Source organism: Leptopilina boulardi, unplaced genomic scaffold, assembly GCF_019393585.1.
Source record: "Leptopilina boulardi isolate dan_hultmark-lab unplaced genomic scaffold, ZJU_Lbou_2.1 LbouV2_302, whole genome shotgun sequence".
In the NCBI taxonomy this organism is placed as follows: Eukaryota; Metazoa; Arthropoda; class Insecta; order Hymenoptera; family Figitidae; genus Leptopilina; species Leptopilina boulardi.
The window spans coordinates 2,148,769-2,174,862 of NW_026137866.1; the positions used below are offsets into that span (position 1 = coordinate 2,148,769).

The window sequence follows — 26,094 nt, forward strand, 5'->3', positions numbered from 1 at the left end:
ATATAAAACAGGTATGTTTAATTCGCTTATTGTCAAAAGCTGTCAAAAGTAATTTTGAGGTTATATTCCTAATTGACAATTTCTAATTTTTTTTTATTATTTTTCCTATTTTATCCGGTTTTTTTTTCTTTAATTTTAATATAAAACAGGAATGTTAGACTTGCTCCAATTTTACCTAACCTCAAAAAATCGGAATTTTATTATACACAATTGAAATTAATACAGAAATTTTTAATTTTTAAATTGAAAATAATGAGCAAGTCTTTTTTTTTCTTTTTCGCGGTTTTAAAAATATATTTTTTCAATTATTTTTTTTTAAACACGCTATTTTTATTGTGTTTGTGTTGTGTTAATTTTCTATCGCAAGACAGGATTGTTAATCTATTTTCATAATAAAGAAGAGAAGTTTTCTAGGTAAGTTTTTAATTTTTGTTAATTAAATTGATTTTCAATTATTTCCTTACTAAGTAGTCGTTTTTTTGTCAGGTAAGGATTATTTTTGACTTTTATGAAGACAATTGGAAAATTAAATCACGTTTGTAAAAAAAGGAAATTGAGGAATATCATTTTCGCTGAGAAAAATAAAAATGGATCTATTATTTTGGCAAATGGAAAAAATTAGTTTCGTTTACTTCAAGCCGGTAACTGAAAAAAATAAAAATGGACCTATTATTTTGGCAAATGGAAAAAATTAGTTTCGTTTACTTCAAGTCGACAACTGAAAAAAATAAAAATGGACCTATTATTTTGGCAAATGGAAAAAATTAGTTTCGTTTACTTCAAGTCGATCATCGTCCAATTTTAATTTTACAATGTTGAACCAAGAGGACTTCGAAGATTATTAATTATACAAGGTAATTTTGTTCGTCAAAAAATATATTTTGTAAATTATAAGAAATTCAATCAAAAGTTTATTGTAATTTTAAAAAAAAACTGCTATAGAAATCTTAGTTATCGATGATGCCTGATTCTGCCCTCTAGTATGTAGATATATTTATTTTTATCTCTAAATTTTTATTATTTTCAAAAATAATTTCTCAATAATTAAATATACTTTTATTTTTGTACTAAAAAATTTTGTAAAATTTAATTTTATTCTTTTATTTCAAGGACGAAAATTTTTTTCTAATCTTTTTTAATATTAAGAAGTCGAATTTGTAATTATAAAAATATACCCATGAAAACAATTTATTTATGACATTTTAATTCGATAGGTCAAAGCTGAGAGACTTGTGATATCAAGGGAGAGAGAGAGACATTTAATGCTGAGAGAAGAGAACTGTATCTATATCTGTAGCTGGACCTGGGAGAGAAGGGACAACACGACCAATATGAGAGAGAATCGTCGTTGTAATGGTGAGTGTTAAAGAAGGAGTAGGAAGGCTAGAGGATAGTGGTAACCGCGGGTACCAACAGGATTTACCTGGTAGTGTGTAGTAGTAGTCAGTCTCGTATTCAGTAAGACAGTTTGGTGCGCAAGAAAATCGTCGCGTTTCCGCGACGTTTCAACTGCAATATGTGTGTGTGTGTGTTTTAAATTTCTTTTAACTATTGAATTTGAAAAAAAATTCTTTATTATTTTGGTTAGTCAACTTTTTCAAATTGTGATTATAGTGATTTATTTTCCAATTCAAAAAATAATACTTCAAAATAGTGTTGAGAAAAAGAGTGAAATTTTTTACAATTTGGTGGTACAAATAAGGAAAAAAAAATAGTGGTTTTTTTTAAAGCATTTTTGCAGATATTTTAGTTCTGACGGATGGTCAAAGTGAGTTCAATACACAATTATCTATTTCTATGTATTTAAAGGTAATAACGATGTTTTTTTTTTCGAAACGGCAAAAAAAAAACGTTTCTTTCTCCTAATTTGAAACAAATTTTAAATAGTAAAATAATTTTTATTTTTATTTCGTATCACTTTCACTTTTTTTTTCGTACAAAAATAATAATGCTGACTTATTTTAAAATACTGTTCATATTACACGCGATAGAGTGACATTGCTTTTAAAATTTTTGCTGACAAATATGCACATTAGAATATATGTCAAGGATTAAATTTTTAATAACTTTTGTCTTTGATTTTAATAAACTGAAATTTCGTTTTATAAGAAAAAAAAATTAGTTCATAAGTTTCTATTTCTTTTCTTATTAATAATAATTGGTTGATTATAATTGGCAGTAGTTAATTATCCTTTTATAAAACAATTAAACTTTTGTTTCGGCTTTCTAATTTTTACACTCTAAATAATATATGGTCATGAATTTTGATTATTAAATTTAAAAGAATTCGATGATAATTTTCACCTTATCGAGAATGGAAAGTGATGATGAATATTTGTATTATTATAAAAATATATATACATTTAATTAACGAAGTATTTATTATTTGAAAAGTGAAAATCAGGACAGTTGTAAAAGAATTTAGTTATAAAAGAAGGTAGAGACAATTTACAATATTTGAATTTGAAAATTTGATTTTTGATCTTGAAAATTATCTTCTATTTATCGTTTATTACCTTTAATTACAATTATTTTCTAAATAGATCGAGTTTTTAGGAACAATTTAAAAATTATCTAATTTTTAATTGAAAATTGATTTTCAATATTCAATAATTTGTCATCTTTGAATTGTATGATTGAAAAGTACTTTTTATGATGTTTAGTAATTGACGCAACTCGGTAAATCATTATGTTAATAGCAATTTCGATAGGCGGGTTTTACTATATAAAGACAATATGATGTATGGCCATGGACGGTATTTTTACTTTCGATAGGGTTTCGCCCACGTTGTCTCATTGTTTGCGAATGCATATTTTCTTGCGAAAGTCATTATTTTTTATTTTTTGCAAATACGATGACTAAGAAAGTGGAAAATGTACAATTTTCTCGATATATCATTAACGATTAATCGTTTCTTTTATATGTGGCATTGACTTTGGATCTTGCAACTTCCCTCGATGCACAATAATTTTGTCATTTCGATGAAAATTAATTTTTATTATCAAGTGTGATTATCACATTATTTATTTTTTTTTCTCGACATTCCATTGTGAAAAGTTGATGGAATCGGTCAACATATTAAGAAAAAAAAAATATATTTTATTAGTAAGATAGATTCAACGAACAGGGAAGTTGAATAAATCAGTGTAAAACCGGTTTCATTCCGGTGTCGACGGCATATATGCAGATATATAGATCTGATAAATGAAAACGTAATAATTACTATAACGGAAGTTGCTTCGTGAGCATAAAATAAAAAATAAACTAATTTCTTCACGTTAAGGAAATGTGTTTAGAAAAAAAAGATATATTTTTTCGGGGGGAGAAAAATAGAAGACGAAAGTATAATTTAAGCATTCTTTTTTCGGTTTACATTTGTCATTTGCTTGGCATTTCTTAACATTCAATGACCTCAAAGTATGTGGAGAAAATTTTAAACTAGTAGAAACTAATAAGAATTCATCAATCTTTACACTTTACATTCCACAATATTTTTGTTTCGAATCATTTTAGAAAGTCTGTGGTTTTTTTTTTAAATTTTCAGTTGCAACATGTATTTTTTCATTTTAATTCTTTTTTTGGTTGAAAAGTATAAAAAAAAATTTCTATAATTGGAAAGTAGAAATTACTTTCGAAAATATTTTTTCTAAAATAAAAATTTAGAAAATTAATTTTTTTCTAAAAAAAAAAATTTATTTTTGTAAAATATTTTTGTAAAAAAAAATTGTTGATAGTTTCTAAGAAATGTTGTATTCAAGGTCGGGGTCGTTGTTTTTTTTTGTCTCTTTACAACTCGTATATTGTAATTTTTACATGAATTCTGAACACAGTTCTTACAAGTAGTTCGCGGATGAAGGAAGCAATTTCGATGAGTAACTTTAGTACCTTAGCTTGAACGTGGAGGCGACTACACGCCTATAATGTACCAAAGTGTAAACGTACATCGTTTATAAAATACCTACCTAAAAAGACCCTTAAGGATTCCCTTTCAAGGAAATACCTGGTTTTGCTCGGCAGTCTTGGTGAGCAAGGCCAGGATAGCTTCAGGGTGAAATTAATGTCGGTTGAAGGAGTTCAATATCCTCGTCAGGATCGGAGTTGAGGTTTTGTTCCTTATAGAGAAGCTTGAATTCGAAAATATTTTAGAAAAGAAAATTCAATTTCTTCGAATTATTTTTTCCAATTTGATTCTGATTTGTTAAGAAATTAGACTTTTCGGAAAATATTTCAAAAAAAAAAAAAATTTATTTTACAATTTGAAAAATTTAGTTTTTTTTTCGATTTTGATGATTGATGGATTGAGAAAAAATAAATTCATAAGTTGATGACGTGGAAAAGTAGTCTTGCATTCTAAAGTGCACTTGCTTGAAGAGAAACTATAAATATATAACGAGAATAAGAACTCTGAAGAACTACGTATAGTGGTTTGAGATGTCTTCAGGGTAGGGATGTGTACAGGTTCAAGGACGTTTAAAGTTTATATTCTTCCTTCCCGAAGGCAAGCTCTTTTACACAGTGGGTGCGGTTATTTTCTTGAAAAAGAGTAATTTATTTAATTTTATGATAATTTTCTCTGTAATAAAATCATTAACGTTCATTAGGTTTATTGCCACCAGTTACACCCTTTTCATTTTTTTTTTCCACTGGGATGTTAAATTGTAACAAAAACTCGAATTCTGCTTTTCGTTATTTAAACATAATTTTTAATTTAAAGAAACTAATTGAAAAAATAATTTTTGATAATTAAAATTAATTGAATACAAATTATCGAAGAATTTAGTTTGTTTAAAAATTAAATTTCCGTTATCGGTTTTTTTAAGAATTATTTCATGAAAAAGGCAGAAAATTGGAAAATTGTTTTCCTCTCTTGCTTGAAATGTTTATAAAAGCATACGGAAGCATTTGAGAGTCACGTTTTGTGATTGCCTTCAGGATAACGTTGAAACAGTTTAGGAGGTGTTTCATTATTCATTAATATCACTATTCAAGGCCTTTGTAGACGAATGCAACAAATCATAACGAGCACAATATGCTGATCTGATTTACAATATGGCATTCATTATATATACTATGTTAAATATATAGTAAATTTTAAATTAAATCAATGATAATGAAATTTGAATTTGAATTTGAATTTTAAGAAATTATAAATTAAATTTTAATAATTAATATTAAATGAAGTAAATAAATAAATTTTTTTTTTTTTATACCAAAACGTATTTTTGCGAATTATCGAATTTATTCTATGAAAAACAATTCAAAGAATGTAGTTTTTATTTACAATTTACGGCAAAAATTTTAACGGTAATAAGATTACTCAATGCCATATATACATTTAGAAAGGTGCTCGAAAAATTACATAATTCTATTCTCATTTTTTCATGTTATTCGTTAATGTGCCCTGATTCTTGGTAAAATACAATAGCGGAAGAGAATCAAAATAATTCTTAGATAATAGAAGATGAAAAAAATTTTTTATTTTATAATAGTTATAAAAAAAAAGGTTTTGGAATATAGACGGTTGAGGAGAATTATTTATAGTAGGGAGAGAAAGTGTCGTTAACGAGTGGAACGCGCCTGAGTTCGCGAATAATTTATAAATCCAAATTACCCTCATTTTCTCGTCGCGCTCTTTGGCTTCTTATTTTTTTTAAAAAATTCTCAACTTTTTGATCTCTTCATTTCCTGTCATCTTTATTTTATTCCGATCAGTTATCAATTTTTTTGCTGAATAAATTTTTTTTTTTCATTTTGTAAAATTAATTTTAAAAGAAAAAATTAACATTCACTTCATAATTTATTATCTCAATATTTGTTGCTGTTATTTCTATTCTGTAGCAGTGATAAAGAAGAAGCATAAAATGCAAATTGTATGAGAAAATAATTCGCATTTTATTTCAGACTTCCTTTCAGCGTTTCATATATATATATATTTAAAGGAATTATTTTCTATGAAACGGTATTCAGTTCCTTGAAAGTATATCTATATTATTTAATTTTTCGTAATTTTCTATCGTATCGTCGAATTTTTTTTTTTTAAATAAATAATTAACGTTTGAAAATTTAGAACATATAGATAAAAGAAACAATTTTCAGAATATATTCAAAAAACATTTTCCCATGATGAACAATGAGAATAAGTGAAAACTTTTAATTCTCATCTATAAAAGTGGAATTGTGATGATGAATATATATTGTCTCAAACTTTCAATTATTTTCATTGAAATTCAAGATTTGTAATTAACTTTCATAAAATTTTTTTTAAATATTAAAATTTTTATTATTTCGAAAAAATTAGGAAATAAGAGAAATTCTTTGTCATTTAATTTTAATATTAATTTTTCTAATAATGAAATTAATTTTTTTGTTTAATTTATTATTTTTCTGTTAAGAAAAAATATTACTTTCTTTAAGATGAATTTTGCTGAAAACGTTGTAGTTTAAAGCCATTTCGTAAATCGCCTGCAGCATCCTTTTAGACATGATATAAACTTTGCCTTCAGGTCGAACGGTGATGTACCGCGAACTTACTTCCTACACATAAAGTGTTCAAGATTCTCTTCAATTTTATGAATCGAAATTTAATTAATACAAAATATATTTTTTTTCAACTAATTTTCATTTTTTTTAATTATTTAAAAAAAATAAGTAAATTTTTCTCAAAATGAAATGATAATTTTTTATTAAATAAAAATATATTTTTTTATGAAAATTAAATGAAAATATAAATTTCTAATGGAATTATTTTATTTTAATATTTAAATAAGAAAGTAATTTCAAAATTAGTCATTTAAATACTCATTAATTATTTATATATTAGCTCCTAATTAACTTACACAAAAAGATAATTCTGGTAAAAGTGAATTTGTTTTTTTTTTTTCGATTACTTTTACTTTCTCGTTCATTGGCGCAGTTTCACTTTAATTTCGGTTTCTAAAATCATGTGAGTTGAAAATTTAATATTATAGTAAAATGCAAAATTAAATAATTTCTCAATGTAAGTCAAGTCTCGTCACTTTCTACTTGAAAAAAAAAAAAAAAATATTCCTTCTGGTGTCTCTTTAAAATGTAAGTTAAATGATTTCAATGTTGCTTGAAAGTTGTGTAGTAGGTGAATTGTGTATTTTTATATGTATTGTCGACAGTTCGTTACCATTTTAACCGACAATGACAAGGTGGCATAGTTCTCTCTTATGCTACCGGTTTTGTGTGTTTATAAGTGCCCGTACAATTCCCAAGGACGTTGACAAACCAAGCGTAAAACTAGTCCGACAAGTTCTATATATTTTGTCGTTTATAAACAAGTGAAGATTAACTATTAGTTGCAAAAGATGAAATTCTTAAAAAAGAATCCCTTTAAGTGGAATTTAAAATTGCAAAATTGATTCATTGCGTTACAAAATAAGCAGCTTTTTTTTTTTTGCAGATTTTTATTCTCTTTTGCAAAATTGTTACCTCAAGTAATTCTTGTTATTTTGTATTATAATTTTTCTGAATAATTTCAAATATAGTAAAATTATTTTTTATTCTAATTAGTAATTAAAGGAAAATGTGGAAAGTTTTTCTGCGAATATAGAAGAGTTAAAGCAAAGAAGGAGGGCAAAGAAGATGTATTTCCATGAAATGCATTGGAAAAAAAAAAAGAAAAGAAAAGAAGATAGTTCGTTTATCGCAGGAAATGGTGCAAGCCACCAAGTTTTGTTTGCGTCCCTCATTTGGGCTCATTTTCGTTATTGTTTCACCGAAACCAATTTCAAATTGGTTTTAAACTGTGCGGTCATCTTGGAAACTAGAACTCAAAATAAATAGGCTTTGCAAATTGCTGGTAAAAGTCGACATTGTATTCAACTTATTCGCTGACTTTGTTGACAGTTTGGAGAGGCAGAATGAGGACACATGATTGATTCATTCTACATATACTTTTTTTTTTTTTTGTTTGTGTAAAACAATATCTCAATTGATAATTCTATTTTCTTTATTTTTGATTTCAATTTTCTTCTTTCGTTCAAATATTTTAATAAGTTATGATAAAAATGATTTCAGGTCTTTCTTGAGAGGGAATTTTTTTTAATTGCCATGGAAATTATTTATTATAACACGCCTTGACTTGGTATGCCAATAACGAGTTCATATTACGTAGGCTTGACTGGCAGGAAGAAGATAGCTGAATTAACTGGAACTCTAATTAGCAACGAGAGGAGGCAATGACTTATTAGTCGCCTAATTATTCGTAAAACATTCGCAATATCGTCCCATTTCACGTTCCACTTTCTTTCAATTCTATTACTGAATCAGAAATCAAATCACCGTTTTTTTTTTGAATTTAGTTTCAATATTTTTTAAATTTAATCTCTTTTTTATTCTTTACTCTTCCTTTATTAGAATATTTTCATTTTTATTTTTGTTTTTCTTTGTATATAATTAAAAAAACGGAAATTTTAAATTAGATACATAATTGAGATCTTAATTTCTCTATCCCTGGGATTAGTATAATGGTTCAATAAATATGTCATGGTTATATGGCCGCGCCTATCTCACGCAAACATATATAGAATTGTAAACAATTAAGACAAAATTGAAATTTTTTTTTTTTTGCAATAGGTTTCGTAAATAGAAAAAAAAAATGACGACATCGTCAAAACACCTCGTCGACGCCCACCCTGAGAGGGTGTCGATGTCCTGTCAATTGACGATTCTCCTGCGTGGGCAATATATATTAAACAGTTAATAATACAAACGATACTAATCACAGTTGCGTAATATAACGCCGACGCTGAAAATAATTTTTTTTTTCGTGCTAAAATAACCTGGAGGTCTTTGTCCTCATTTTTTTTTTAATTTAGGGAAATTTATTATTTTTATCTATTAATTTAATTTTTTATTTACTATTAGATAAAATAATAATTTTTTTTATAAAAAAAGAAATTTCACTATATTCTGGAATGTTTAACAAAAAGAGCGATTTTTGGAATTAATTTCCTCTTAAAATTCAAAGCAACAAGGAGAAACTAAATCAGAATTTTTTTTTTTCAGGACGTGATGAGCGAGTACGAACGAATCAAGCGTTCGTGCTTAAAACGTGGTGAACTCTGGGAGGATCCTGAATTTCCAGCTACCCAGACTTCAGTATTTTATCATCAAACACCACCATTTCAATTTCAGTGGAAGAGACCGAAGGTAAAAATAGAAACAAAAAAAATTACTAATTCTATTTATAAACAATTATACTATGACAATAGAGTTTAATAGAAGAAAGTAAAAACGGTTTTAACAAGGAAGTTATAAAACTTAAAAAGAAAATTATTATTTTTTGAAATAAAAAAATTTTGTCTCTAATTCAGAATTATATGAACTGTAACTTTTCAATTTACAAATTGTGAAGGAAGAAATATTTTTAAATTATCATTTTTTACTAAAACTTCCTTTCGCCTATAAATTTTCTTTTCATTCATTTTTATCGATTTATTAATTTCGTTTTATAATTGAAAAAATCAATTTAATTTCTTTACAAAAATTATTTAAAGAATTTTTTTTTTGTTGATAATTTTTTTTTGTAAATAAAATAAAAAAAAAAGTGGCAACAGGAAATAAAATGTCACATTACGCGTAAAAGTTCAAGAATCTCATTTATTATTATATATATACAAGATTCATTGTACGTGATGACAAATCGGTTAAGGAACAATAATCAGTCTCGTAACTGGATCTTCTCTTGCGGTTGGTCGTATATTAAGAGTGTGGACGATATACAATAATAATTGCAATGAACTCAATGCATTTCGCAAGGTCATACAAACAGCAGAGTGACTGCATCATTGCATTCCCTTTGCATTATTGTACTTTATAGGCTTATGTTACGAGTTTACAACAAGTATAACAAATTAACTGAGATGCCAATGATTGCAGTCACCCTGAAATCTCGCAATTTACAGCATTACACATTGTTCTTGATTTCATAATCAGTTTTGCGAACGTAATATATATTTTATTTAATATATGTGTACTTTTGTCTATTGTCATTATATATCTTGCAAACTGATTTTTGTGAAATATTCCTGGGGCCGGAAACAATATTCCAACGCCTACGAGTGCTAATTCACATAAAAAATCTTACAAAAGATTGTTTTTCATCACAATCGCCACCTATTTCACTTTTTTTTTTTTTTTTATCTTTTCCCCATCAAAAAAAAATGCTTTTGATTAAATTGAAGATTTGCGGAAAAATTTTCGAAAAATGAAACATTTAAATCTAATTCGTAGTTTTTTTTTTTATTATCAAATCGTAATTCTGGTTTTTAATGATAAAAATTTTATTGCTCGAATAAAAGTGAACATGGTAATGATACGGTTGGTGAGTTTTCAAATCGACAGTTTGATATAACAAACAACTTTTTAAAAATGGAAAGTAAGATTAGAAAAAAAAAAATATATTAACATTTCCGTAATTCAAAAAATTTATAAAAACCCATTTAAATTGAGAAGATATGTAAAATTAATTAATGACAATTAAAATGTTACGATATTATGATTTTTTTTTTTGCGAACACATCGCGTGCAAATATTTAAAAATTTTGTACATGAAATTAAGGAAAGTAGATCGTTAACTAATTTTTAAAATATTTTAATTGGAAGAGAAAAAAGAATTTCTCTACAAATATGTGTCAGAATATATTATAGTTTTCATATTTCTCGGTAAAAAATAAAATAAAAGTGATTATAAAATCTGTATAAATATTTTTTTGTTATAAATAATTTTATTTCTAATTTAAATAATTTATTAATTTTGTTTTCTTTTTTTTTCAGGAATTATGCAATCGACCAATTTTTGTCAGCGATGCACCAACGCAATTCGACGTCATTCCTGGGAAAATGGGTAATCTTTTGAATTTACTTGAATGATAAATTTTTTCATACGTAACACGATCTCGATATATAGAACTTGATACATGTTCTTTGAATTGATCTATTATGACCAGCCCGCATATATATATAAAACGTATTCAGAGCATCTTGATATCCATATGCGGTTTGTTCCATGTGGGAAAAATGCAACTATTTGCTAATCATAAAACGAAAAATAAATTATTACTGCTATATAAGTAGCTAGTACTATTTTATAATAATAATAATATAAATAATAATAATAATTTTGTCGGAAAGGAGCATATTTGAGGAGACTGCAATTTTCTTATTCTATACCGCGTAGGAATTAAATATTCTCAATATTATACGAAATCGAGTCTTTAATAATTTCATATCATTTTATCATTGAATTTTATGGTGAAATTATGAACTTTTACTATACATGTTATCAAGGAGAAAACATAAAAGAGAGGGGAAAAAGTATAAGATGGCTGCAGAACGGGTCGTTCCGGTTTCCTCTTTTTTACACGCGGGAGCATTGAAGCAAGCGTGCTTCGCAAAATGCCAGCGATAGTGCGTAATGATACGAGTTGGAAACTAGCCTTCAGCTCTTTCCTCAGTAGATACTCATCGTTCGTACAACGACCCATGATTAAGCCAAAAAAAAAAAAAAAAAAAACAAAAATAAATTAGAAAAAAACCCCCCCAACAGGAAAGTGTTAAAAATATCCTTTTAAATATCATCAATTTATTTTTTACTACATTTTCAATTGCAAGCAGAATTTTTGAATTTTTTTTTTTCAATTTCTCTTTTTATTTCAAAAAGAATCGCGTCAAAGAATTTTAATTTATTATTTAATGTAAAATTCTTTATGTTCTCTTTTTATTTAAAAAAGAATCGCGTCAAAGAATTTTAAATTATTTAATGTAAAATCCTATTATGGATTGTAATTTTTTATTTTTAAATTCTAAATTGATCCTTGTGAGATTTATTTTAAAAATTTTGGGATCTTATTTTTATATGTGCAAAAAGTTATTTTATTCTGTTAAATATTTTTTTTTTTTATTTTAAACTAAAATTATCATTCCAAATAAATTGATTTTCCTGTATTTTTTAAATAAATAATAGGAAGAATAATTTGCAAATAAAAATTAAATTTATTGAATGATTGAGTTTAAAAATTATATTTATGAAATTATTTAGATATCAGTATACAAGTGTATTGTATGGCCACCGGAAACGCTAACCATAAACATCCATTTACGTCTCGCGTCACGCATTACAATGTTAATTATGAACCGCATGTATGTGATTTTTTTCAATTCGAAACAACAATAATTTTCTATATCATTTTTTTTCCATTTAATTACCATTAAAAAATAGCAAAAAAAAAAATTAGAATATTTTTCGACAATTTGAAAAGAATTTCCAAATTTGCACAGAAAAAGAAAATTCTATCAATGAAAGTTGAAAAAGAATTTTAAAAAAATTTACTTTATTCGAAATAAATTTATAGAGAATTAAAAGCGTGAAAAAAATGTCTTTTATAATTTTTTCCTTATAATGGAAATTAATGTAGATCGTGAGAAGCTTTTTTATACAAACAATAGTTATTTCTATTAACTATTTTATGAGGATCAAATATATTTTCTGCTTGGACAAAATTAAGTTCTTCTTCTTCTTCTTTTCAAAAAAGAAAAAATCAAATTCTCTTTTGTTTCCTTTATAATAAAAACAACTCATCCCTGTAATGAAATTCATATTCTTATCTTTATCCCACTATGTATAGTGAAATTTTTTTTCCGCAATGTGTGTTCATTATTTGATTGGGTTTTTGATTCTAATCTGATGAAGCATAATTCAAAATATTTCCCGTTAGAGACTATTGAATATAGAAATCCACTGTTAATCTTGATTGAGTGTATAATATCAGTGTTTTTTTTTTTTTACAGAAAATATTGTGATCTTGGTATAGTGACTATGGACTTTAGTAAATGAATGAAATACATTTATCCTTTTCATATACATATATTGTCGACGAGAAGATAATCGAACGATATAGAGAGTGTGTTTATATTATACACTCTCTTTACGGTCGAGCGACCTCAAAATTGTCCGAACTCTGAAATCGACCTGCAACCTTTCGAGAACGTGGGAGAGAGAGCTCCCAATCTCTTCTGTGGATATTCCTCTACACGAAAGCATATATATATATATATATATATATAAGCGCAAAAGGTCTTTTAGAATCTTTCATACACTTTTGTCTTGGCGTTCCATAAAAGCTTTTCTCAAACTTCCATTCTCAATCTCTTCATGAATATTTGTTCGTGAAACATTGTTCTTCCTATAGGACATTCAATTTAAATACAAGAGAAATGTTCAGTGACCAATAGCGATCTTCCCAAAGAGATATTGCACGAGAGTCAAGATCATAATCAATGTCAATATATATAGACGTGATCTAGAAACAAATATGATTCGATTATTTCTTCAATTGCAATTTTTATTATTATTATTATTATTGTTATAGGATCATAATTTTTCAAACAGAAAATTACAAAATTTAATATTCAACTAGCAAAATTACACGCGCGCAAGCGCGCCTCCAACTTTCATTGCGATGGTTATTTTAAAATAATAATAATATTAATAATAATAATAATAATAATAATAATAATAATAATAATTCTGCATCAATGGAGTAATAAATTAATAATAGGTATATTTCTAATTTTCACGTTATCATTTATTTATACACAGAAAAAAATGAGTTTGATGTTATATAAATAAATAAATTTAAGTAAAAATTTTAAAATATAAATATTAAAATATTAGAAATAAATATTTTTGATAAAGTCAATGTTCGATGAATTTTTTATAATCTTTCAAATTACAAAAAATTAGTTATGCTAAATATTTTTTTGTATTTTCTATAAATATTTCGTTGCAAATGAAAATTTTAAAATGTTTTTTATTAAAAAAATTTAATTAACTGATAATTAATAAATATTAAAAAATTATATAATCAAAAAGAAATTTAAATTAACAGAAAATTATTAATTATATTTTTAAAAGTATTAAGCAATTAAAAAATATTTAAAAATTTTGAAAAAATAAAACCTAAAAAAAATTTGTAATGTTTTAAACTTTAAACTTAAATTAAAAATTAAAATCAAATTGAAAATTTTTTAAAAAAGCAAACTATTTTTATATTGTTTATAGATAAAAAAATATAACAATTTAATAATTAATAATAAAAACAAATTAATAATAATAAATTTATGAATAATAATTTATAATAAATAATAATGAATAATGAAAAAATAATGAAAGATAAATAATAATTATAAGTTAAAATGTTCTAATTATCTGTAATAATCATTACATTTAAAAAAATGTATATATAATATAATAAATTTATAAATAATAATAAAAATTATATTATAATTGAAACTTTTTTTTCTATAAATACCAAGTAGGAAATATACTGGTGCTGCACACAATGAACAATATTTTTTTTTACTTTAAACTGTCACTTACAATATATTAAAAATATCCGTCGTGTTAACCATAAAATATTACGAAATCAAGAATTGTCAAAATTTTAGAAAAACAAAAGGAACAAAATACGACTAACTTCAAGTGTGGACAGACGGAATGAATGAATGAATACGGAAATTATTATAGTTAATGTTAAATGGTTTTTTTTTTTTAAATAAATTTCTAAAAATATTAGAACAAAAAAAATTGTTTGTTCATTATAAACAATTGAAATTATTAGCTGTTTTTAAATTTTTTAATTTTAATTTATTATAATTCTCATATATATATATATACAACTGCGAATTTTTTTTCTGTAATTCGAATCAAATTTACTAAATCTTCAATTGTTCGAATTTTTATTCGAATTCTGACGAATTTTCTTTTTTCCGAAATTACAAATAAAAAAAAAATCGACAGAAATATTTTGGCGCAATTTTTTTGTTCGGCAAATTTGCAATTTCGGACAAATGAAAATTCGACGTCTTAAAAAATCATATAACAAATTCGTATATACAAACAAAAATTCGAACAAATGAAAATTTGGTGAATTTTGACATTTAAAAATTCTAATTAAATTCTGAGAATTCTAAATATAAAATTCGATTTAAATTAGAATTATTTTTAATAAAAATTTATGCGAAGAGAAATTTTGTAAAATAAAAATTTTGATAAAAAATTCAACACTTAAAAATTTTGCAAAGTAAAAATTTGTTTAAAAAGAAATTCTGTTAAATAAATTTTAATAAATAAATTCAAATAAATAAAATAATCAGTAGAAATAAAAAAAAATTTAACACATTGAATATTAATTATTTTTTTTTGCTGATTATGTGATTTGGAGAAATTCTAATTAAATAACAAATATTGAAATAAAAAATGAAAATTTTTTTTAGTTAAAAATATTATATAAGAAGAGTAAAATTTTCTCTTATTTAGAATTAATGAGAAAACTCGACTCATAAGATTTTAATGAAAATGCCAATCGTAAAACGAAAGTCGCGATGAGGTACTCAAGTTGAATAGTTGTCACATTCCTAAATGCGTGACGTGCGACAAACGGATGTATTCCGGACCTGTGTGCTCTTATAACGGAATTTTCCTGTGTCTTTAATGATACCACCATCATCATCATCATCATCACACGTGAATCACATACTTCCAGAATGATGACACGTAATAATACATTATATTCCCCGACTACTTTTGTTGTATTTCATTTGACCTAGATCAAAACCAATTGCTTTATTAACATCATTCGAAACTCGAAATTCTTCTCTGTTTTTACCTGAGGCTATGTCTGGATGATACGAAAAATATGCGTATTCAATTCTTTATTTTTTTTTTCGATCGCTCAATGGTATATCTTATAAATTTAAAGAAACATTTTCATGCCAAAAAAAAATGTTTGAATTACTTAATTTAATCTATAATTGGTTTTTACTGGAGAAATTTGATGTAGCAATTTTTTTTTACAAAATATGAATTTCAAACGAATCTCTCTGAAGCGTAAACAAAACTCTTGGAATTCTGCATTCCTTATTTGCAAAAAGAATTTGTTTTTTTTTCCTACTCTTATGAAATCAAGACCTTGACGTTTATTTTGCATTGCAAAAATTTCTTCACTGTTCAGGATGAGCAGAGCCGTTTTTCAGTGTATTTTTAAATATCCTGAACGTTTTGTGATGCTTGATTAGCTTTGTTTTTTTTCATTTTATTCAAAAATAGTCGAAATTTTGTAGTGAAAGTAAATGATAATTGCAAAATATTATTAATTACTAATTTTTTCAATATTAATAATTAATAGTCATCATTATGTAATATAATAAAAAGTAATTTTTTTTCGGTAGTTAATTTTCAATATTGGAATGAAAATACAATGTAATTAAATTTGATTGTTTTGTAAGTAATCCTCAAAATAATCAATCTTATTTAATCCCTTGGAGAAGGATTAAATGGTGAAAGTAAAATTGTAAAGTCTGTTAAGAATATAAGAAAGGTATATTATATACAATAATGATATATTTTATTATCGTTCTTATTTTTTTTATTCCAAAAAAACAGTTTTCACGCAGCTTCTGGATATTGAAACTAATTAAATTGAACTTGAGAACAAATTACAGCTACCTATTTGATGATCTAAAATCTCATCTCATCTAAACCATTCTCTGATGACCGGAAACTCATCAAATGATGACTTTGCTACTTTCGTTTGTTGCTGAATAATTGATCACAAAAAAAGAGGAGAAAAAAAATTCTTTAAAAAAAAAACACTTTTTCAAATTTGATTTTTTTGGTATATTTCTGATTTCTCAATATTTCTAATTAGAGTAAAATAGAATTTTTAAAAAATTAAAAAATTCTCCCGAATTCAAAATTATTTTTTTGTTCTGATATAGCAAAAAAGAAAAAAAATGTATTTGTTACAAATAAATATTTATTTGATAATAAAATAACATTACTTGAATCAAATACATTTTTTTCAGTGTGTGATAGGCCGTGAGAAAAACGGTAAACGAGGAAGCAAAAAAAAAACTGTTTTGTAATTCGAAACAGTCTATACTTTCGATTTCGAAGGTCTAATCGTAATTCACAATTTTAGCTTTTTTATTATAACTTTATGTAATATTTAATTTTTCTATTTTTAGAATTGATTCGATGTTTTGTTATTTTTAGGTGACAAATGGTTGGTCTCGTGCCTTGGTGTTCTTCATTTGAGTAAGGGTCTTTTTTATCGTGTTGTACCTGCTGATCAAGGCTTTGGTAACACTGGCGAACCATCAGGATCACCGACATCGGAATACGCTGGTGTATTTCGCTTTAGACTTTGGTGGTGCGGCGCCTGGGTCGAGGTCCTCGTCGATGACCGACTTCCTGCCGTTCATGGACGTCTGGCCTTCGTTCAAAGCCGTCACAGCGATCAATTCTGGCCAGCACTTCTGGAGAAAGCTTACGCAAAGTGAGCCAATTATTTTCATCCTTTTTTTTTTCTACATACCTTTCCTTTTATTAATTCAAGGTGACGTTTGAATTTTTCAAGCTCAAGGTTATTTAATTTTTGCCTTAAAAAAAACCGTTAATTAATTTTTCAAATTACTCGACTGTAAACGAAATTCAAGATATTTTGAAAGTCGAGAAGATTTTTCTTTAGAAAGCGTAGGTGTTGATTGGAAACATCCTCGCGAGAATCAATGAATCGAACGAGTTTAATACTGTATCAAATATACCAAAGGCGTTCTTCAGATGGTTGATCACAATTTTGTAATTTTTACAAAGACGTGATCACTGATTTTCAATGATTCGAATCTAAAAAGATTTTCCTAGTTGTGGAATTTTATATTCATTCTTTTTTGATTATATCTTGAAATTAATGAGTAATTCTTCTAATTTTCTATGTGTTCATAGAAATGAAGAGTGAAAGAGTTACATTTTTTTTCACATATTGTTCAGTATAGAGATTTCTCTTCAAAATTTCTCAGGTTTGTTAATTGACTCTCTGTTTCATTTGTTGTGTAATCGAATTAAATGAATTTTCATTTAATTCTTTTGAATATTAGATTTTCTTTAGTGATTATAATTTTATTCTGTGTTTTTTTCTTTTTTTAGTCTCTTTTTGTTATTTATCATCTTTTATTCATCTACTTTTGATTCTGAAAAGTCGCGCAGTTGCCATCTCACTGTAAGATGCGGTGTACGTCCTTGCCGAACAAGTAACGGTGGATTATGAGAAGTGAAGAGAGAAAAAAAAAAAAATTTGTCGAGAGGAGGAGAAAGAGGTCATCTAGAGAAAGAAGGCGAGAGAAAAAGGCAATTCTTCTTCTTCTTTCTCGAATACTCTTTTATTAATATTTTTTTCCTATATGTAATTCCTCCGATTACTGCTTCATAATTCATCTTATTTTTATTTTTCGATTTGATAATTTATCCCCCCCAAAAAAATATATTCTTTGTAGAAAATTTGGTTGGAAAAATTTTTGTAGATAATTTTTTTGTTATATTTTCAAAGATAAATAAAAGTTTCGTATTTTCATTGTGTAATGAATATAAATAAGGAATTGTACTTTCTATGTTTCGCAAGGAAATCTATAAAGACATTCGCACAAAGGAAAAATTCAGTTATCTTGTAAAGAATTGGTATTGTTACAGTTTTTCTGCGAACAGAAAAAACCCTAAAGATAAGGATTCTCGTAAAAGTTTACGGAATACATTTCCCAAATGTGCAATGCTTGCTTATGCTCTCCCCATTACTTACGCACTTCCAGTTTTCGAAGTATTCGTTTTTAATCTCACGAAAGTGATTATACCGTGAGTATTTTCTCAGGGAAGACATAAGATCCTCATAGACTTTTCCAAATAATATTTTATCATTTTTTTTGAAATTATATTAAAAATAATTTTACTCAGCAATATTGTTTTTTTTCGAATTTGTAAAGATTTAATTTGATAAAAAAAAGAAAAATAATTAATGACTGAATTTTTATTTAAGTAGCAAATGGTGGACATTTATTGGCGAAAAAAAAAAAAGAAAAGCGATAAGTGCAATAAGGAGCTTCCATATAAAGTTGTACAGAATGCACATAGATACTCTACTTTCATGAAAACAGAGACATACCAGGAAGTGGAACATCAAGAATGTAAGATATACCAACGAACACAAAGGCAACATTTTTTATAATGTCTTCTTGTTGAAAGTCCATAACTTTTGTGACGGACAAGACAAAATCTTGAAACACATTGAATATTCGAAACATTGTCCCAAATGCACTTTTTAATGGTGAAATCGTGTATTGAAAAACAATTCAAACAGAACTGAAAAAAAGTCTTCGCATTTTACAAATACAGATCCAATTCATGAAAAAAGTAAAAACTTTTCTGTCAAGAAAATTATATGAAAAAAAAAGGAAAATTAACACCGACTTTGAAGAAAGTTTAGCTAATCGACTTTATAATAGTGGAACTTAATAGAGGAGTAAAAAAAAATTATAACGGAACAATTTAGTAGTCATATAATACCTTTGTTGTTGTCATCATCATCATCATCAAGCTTAGATTATAAGCATCAAAATGTTTTAAAACACACGCAGATATTATCGAGAAAAGATTTACCTTTAGTCAATGGACATTAAAAGAGGTGAAATGTCAAGTAGGAAGCGTATAAAATCGTGACTGTTTGAGTATTTTCCAAGGGCGTAGAAATGTAAACTTCTTCAACATCCACTTAACATGTGAAAATATTTATCTATGAGGCTCATTATCTTCTTCCGTTTTATAATAACTATAAATAACAAGACGCAATTTGGGAATTTGATTTAATTTTTTTCATCTAAATTAATATTTCTAAATCTCTAATTTTATTTTAACTTTCTAATCCGAGGCAATTAAATTTATACAAAGAATACTGCAATTATATTTCTTGTATATGCGAAAATAAAATTGCAGAAATGACTCGTGAGGAAATTGAAATAATTAAATTGTATTTAAATTAATTGTTTACGAAACTAAAAAAATTAAAAATAAATACACTCTTCTTCAAGGCAGGATTTTTTGGAAAAGATTTTAAAATGAAAATGGAAAGAATTTTATTTGATCTTATAAGAAACAGAAGTTTGAGAAAGAGAGAATAGAAAATGGATATGTTTGGAGACAAGAAATTGTGGAACCAATGGAGCACTGACCTTCGATCCTTTATTGCAAGACTACTTAGCAAGTGAAAGTATTGCCCCCATGTGTGTTTTATATTTGTTTGAATACAATAATTTTAAGCTCGATCATAATTCAATTTTTTTTTGATTCGAAAATAATTTTTCAAAAAAAAAGACTAACACGTTTGTTAATTTAAAAATTATTCTAATAGAATTTATTAATTTGAACACATAAAAATAGAATTGAGAGAAAATTATATTGTCCACATAATTCTTGACGCATCGTTAATAAAGGTGAAAATGGAAAACAATTTCTTTGAAGCTACATGTGCGAATCAAGAATAAATATATTGTAGTCCGAAAGAACGAATCAAAACCACATGTGTGTATATATACTTGGTTTCTAATGGAAATCGGTGGTGCGTTTCGCATATCCTATTGCGCGCGCGTGTCATGCTATCAAGCTTTCTATTTGATTCCAATCGCAAAAGACCGGTATTTAATAAACATTTTCTATATTTATTTCATTTGAAACAATATTTGTTAATTTTACAATATTTATTTTACATGAAATTGAAATCGTTTCTAAATTTTTTCAAAAGAAAAATTATTTTTATATTAATAATTATTTTAATTTGAAATTTTTTTTTTTGAAATTCTCTTTTAATATCTTACATAATATCGCATTGAGATGAAGATAGAATGAGATTATAAAATTTCTTCTTACAAAATATGCACTCATGGATAATAATTTATCCAGATTATATTCGTCGTTTCGTATATTGAAATAAAATTTTTGATGAATGAACATACTCTTAATCTCGTTTGATAAATTATTAAACATGACGATTAAAATTCATTCAAAAATTTTAATTCATCATTTCATTTTATTTATAAAATTCTATAATGTATAACAGAAATTGTAAATTAAAATTTAAGTTACAATTAGAAAGAGGGGAAAAAAATGTAATAATTGGAACTCGAGGATAATCAAGGACAATGGTGTTTAAAATGTAATTTTCTTCAAGACGAAGAATGCGTTGGTCACGCCTTAGATGCCTTTCATCTCATGACATTATAAATGACGTACGCACAAGTGTGACAGATTTTCTTATACAATCAAACAAGGAATAATTTTGTAAATACGATGGAGCAAATAACAATATCATGATTATGCAAAATTTATTACACAGCAATAAAAATTATTACACGGAAATTATAGTTACGGTATTTATATAATAAATGTCTGACTCGTGAAAATATTACCAAGTCGCGGAATTTTAGTTTCTTGTAGATTCTCCGAATTTTTTTGCGATTCAGAAATTATTTTCATTTATAATTTTAAATATTAATCATTGAAAATAATTTTAATTTCAGTTTAATTATATTTTCTCTTATTTTTATTTTCTATTTGATTCAATTTTTATAATTTAGAATATTTTTTTGTTTTAATTTTATTTACATAATTTTTTATTTATAATTCAATTTTTTTTTTGGCGTAGTAATAAATAAATAGGAAATACAATAAATTAACATATAAACTTCCTTGAAAGATAAAAACATATCAGATTAATTCTGGAATAATTTATAATGTGAACGCGCACGTTTAAATTGCGGACATTTGAAGTTAGGAATCTGTGAAAATGATTATTATACACTTAACATCGCCAAAGATAGTGTAAACAAAATTGAAAAGGAAGGCAAAGTGACCATGGAAAGAAGAACGAAGAAGAAGAAGACGAAGGAGAAAATAAAGGGGGTTCTCTATCGTATCGTTAAGATATAGTCTCGTGTATCATGCCTTACAAAATGATGCATTGTTTCGATAAAGAAGATATGTCGCCTCCATAAATCTCAATTTATTCAACGTCTAAATGTAAATACAGAAAATTATTTTCAAAAAATTGTAATTTTACCTTTTAATATGGTAAAAAATAATTTTTTAATGACAAAATTAGGTAGGATTTTTTTTTTTATTTTGAAAATCGTTTAGAATTAAATTTTTTTCTCACTATAAGTGTAAAATGTAACGGAATTTCAATTGTCTGTAATATTGTTGTGTAGGTTTGGCATTGACTCTGAGCATATAAAGTGCGAGTTGCGTTCTTCATAAAGCATTCTATATAATCTCATAAGGTTGAAGGTGAGAAAATTCCGATTTGCTTTCCCCCCTTTATATATATATATAAGATCTTGAGTTGTGCTTATCCATTAAAGAAAGTACGAGTTAATATTTTTATTTCGAATGTCTGTGGGAAACTCCTTCAATATCAGACGGAAGTGCATATTACTGATACTTTCATTATCATCAGAGGAAATTTTCTTTCTAATCCTCTATTATATACAGTGTTATGATTTTCATAATGATTAGTAATTTTTAAGACAATTTTTTTTTTCGTAAGAAACTATAATTTTAAAAAAAGAAGTTTGCAAAATTTCTTTTTCTTTCAAATTTGAATTGAAGGAATATAAAATTATTATTAAAATAAGGTTTTTTTTTGAAATTTCAGATTACATGGTTCATATGAAGCTTTAAAGTACGGAACTTTATTGGATGGTTTATCAGATTTGACAGGTGGAATTACTGAAAGTATTACAATTCGTCAAGATCCCACGGCATGTGGTCGTGCTTTAACAAAACTTTTAGATATGACTTCCTTAATTACCTGCACTGTTAATAATAATCAGCAACAACAACAAGTAAGGATAAAAAAAAAAAATTAACAATCAAAGTATAACCAATGGAAAATTAGAAAATAATTTAAAAATAAGAAAAATTAATTTTATAATAATGAATTTAATTTAAGATATTATTTTTTAAATATTAATTATAAATAATTTTTCTAGATTCGTACAAGTACAGAAAAATTGGCAAATGGAATACAAATGGGAATTAATTACAGGCTCTACGCTATCGAAAGGGTTTGTTAAATAAATTTAAAAATAAATATGTAACTAAATTAAAAATTGATATTTTTAACAGAAAATATTTGAAAAAAATTAGTATTTTAAAAATGAATGATTTATAATATTGTAAAATATATTTTTTTTACGATAATTTATGTTAACAGGTAGAAACATTTAGTGGCGAGGCTGTGCAGTTAGTAAAATTAAGAAATCCCCTTGGACTTGGAGGAGAATATGTTGGTGCTTGGGCCCGTGGAGGCCTCGAATGGGATGAAATTCCTCCTGCAGAAAGAGAACGACTGACTGTTCGAAATATGGCTGAAGGAGAATTCTGGTAATAAATTTAAAGTCATGACTTTTCACGCCCATCGTTTTCGCGTGCAGAAACAAAAACAAAAAAAAATTCTAAAATATTATCCAATTAATAATAAGGGAAAAGAGAAAAAAAAATTTTTTAAAAGTATTTTATCTCTTACTAAATTTAAGTACCAAGAGTTCGTTCGAGTTTTGTATTTTATTTTATTTTTAAAACAGAATTTTAGATTTTATTTTGCAATATAGAATTAATTTTTAAATATTTGAATTTCTTTATTTTTATATTTCGAATATGTTTAAGTTTAAAGAAAAAAGGGAAAATTTGAAACTAATTTTCCTTTGGCAATTAGGATATCGTATTCGGATTTTGTAAAAACGTTCACTCATCTTGAAGTCGTGCATCTTGACGCTGAAACTTCAAGGGACGAGCCTTCTTTGCACAGTAAGCACACTTGGCAGATGAAATTGTATCAAGGAAGCTGGAGAAGAGGCGTCACCGCTGGGGGATGTCGAAATAATCAAGGTATTTTTTTTTTTTCAGTAAGATAAACACTTTTCTATTGAATTTTTATTTTATGAAAAAAAATTTTTTCCTTTTCCAGAAACATTTCACATAAATCCTCAGTTACATCTCATTCTCAGTGAAATGGAGGAAGTCATTGTATCTCTCAATCAACATTCGATTATGGAGCCAAAAGTGATTATTTATATTAATTATTGTAAACCGTTTTTTTATTTCGTTTTTATTTGAACTGAATTTTTTTTTCTATTCAGGTGATTGGATTTACAGCTTACACGCTGCCAAAAAATAGTACCGAATCAATAAATAAGCAATTTTTCAAGAAAAATAAATCGCTCGTAAATTCACAGTATACAAATAGTCGACAAGTCAGTCATCGATGTCAATTGGAGCAAGGTGGTTATTTACTTGTACCAACAACTTTTGAGCCCACTCAGGAAACAAGTTTTACACTACGAGTTTACAGTAGTAAACCCTTAAAATTGAAGTAAGCAAATAAATTTATTTTTATTCGGAATAAAATAATTACGAATTAGTATTTTAAAACAAATTTTTTTTTTAGATTACTAGATACGCCACCCTCTTTGATGAAATCAGCGATTGTCAAAGCTCCTATTCTTGAAGGCAAAGGATTTTCCCAATATGAAGCTGTATTTCTTCAACTTGCAGATGAACACAAAACTGTTAATGCTTTCGAGCTTCAAGAACTTTTAGATGCTTGTTTACCAAATGGTACTGTTTTTTTTTTTAATTATTGAAAAATTAAAAATTTTTCTATATTTTTCTTTTTTTTTTAGATTATATTAAAAGTTGTGCTTGCATGGAAGTTTGTCGACAAGTCGTCCTAACAATGGATGTATCCTTTTGAAATTTTTTGAAATGATTTTTGTTGAAGTAAATTTTATAATGGGGATTAATTCCTTAATATGAAAAATAATAGAGCACGAGTAGTGGTAGATTAAAATTTAGCGACTTTAAAGATTTAATGTGCAGTTTAAAATATTGGCAAACTGCATTTAAGAATCATACGAAAGAAAAAACTGGTATTTTAAAAGCGGAAAGGCTTCGTGACGCTTTACTTGAAGTTGGTTTTCAATTAAATACAGATGTTCTGTCAATTCTTATCCTTCGATATATGAGGAAGGATGGAACTTTAAGATTTGGCGATTTTGTTTCAACAATTTTACACTTGAGTGATGCTTTTGGTAACAATTCAACAAATTTTTTTTTTTAAAAAAGTCCAAAATTAATCAAAAGTTAAAAATTTTGTGTTATTTAAAAAATATATTTCAATATTTATTAATGGAACTTTAAAAATACTTGAAATTATTTTCAAGTAACTAACTAATTAAGGACTAATTTTTATTAATTACTCTATTTTAGGAATATTTGAAAGCAAAGATCCATTGCAAAATGGAAGTATCAAACTTAGTTTGTCAGAAGTAAGTGATTTTGCATTTTTTGTAAAAAATACTTTTTTTTTAAATTAACTGAAATTTCTTTTTTTTTTATTTTAGTGGCTGCGATCATCTCTTATGTGTTGAGATTGTCAACGTGATTTTTTTGTATTTTTAGATTATTTGTATATATTGTTTCATTGCATCATTTTTCTACTGTTAAGATTAAGCCATATTAAAGTTAATTTTTATTCACATTGTTCATTGTAAAATAATGTCATCGCTTATTAAATCATAAAAGTAATTAATTTCTTTTTGTATAATGTATAAACAAATTTAATAAAATTAAGTATTGTTTTGTATACATCCACGTTTTATTATTGTAGTTAAATTATTTTTACTTCCAAATTTCCAATAGCAATAAATATATATTTAATTGTAAAATTTGAGTAAAAATTTTTTTTTTTTATTTCAGTTTTAATGTGGAGGACGCAAGTTTTGTAGATCAAAAAAATTTGTTGAAAAAAAGAACACGAGTTTCAATATTGAACGACGAAAAGAAAAAATGTATTTCTCCGATAATTAGAGGTATTGTAATTATTTTTATTTTCTTTTTTTATTCATTTAATTTATTAGGATTTTTAAATTTTATAATTTCAGTTTTTTTTATTATTATTTTACGTTATAAAAATGTTAAATTAATTAATGAAATAATTTATGGTTTGATGAAACTATTAATTTAATTATAGGTAAATATTTGTCGGTTACTTCGTTTAATTGATTTTTAAAAACACAAAAAAGTATTTAGTATTTATATAATTTATATATAATAGGATAAATAAAAAATCTGTTTTTTATTTTTTTATTTATCTATTTTAATGACTTTTACAATATATTTTCTTAAA

General features: G+C 25.8%; 1 protein-coding gene across 1 annotated transcript; it reads left to right on the top strand.

Annotated features, from left to right (window-relative positions):
* Window positions 1-1,400: 1,400 nt before the first annotated feature.
* LOC127282832 (calpain-C) lies at window positions 1,401-25,553 on the top strand. The gene is made up of 15 exons (XM_051307359.1): window positions 1,401-1,768; window positions 9,035-9,178; window positions 10,805-10,874; window positions 17,085-17,367; window positions 22,561-22,750; window positions 22,898-22,972; window positions 23,122-23,291; window positions 23,623-23,795; window positions 23,875-23,969; window positions 24,047-24,279; window positions 24,355-24,524; window positions 24,590-24,648; window positions 24,733-24,997; window positions 25,176-25,234; window positions 25,310-25,553. Exons 1-15 carry the CDS (start codon window positions 1,760-1,762, stop codon window positions 25,334-25,336), a joined length of 2,022 nt encoding a protein of 673 aa, XP_051163316.1. The 5' UTR covers window positions 1,401-1,759; the 3' UTR covers window positions 25,337-25,553.
* Window positions 25,554-26,094: the final 541 nt, after the last annotated feature.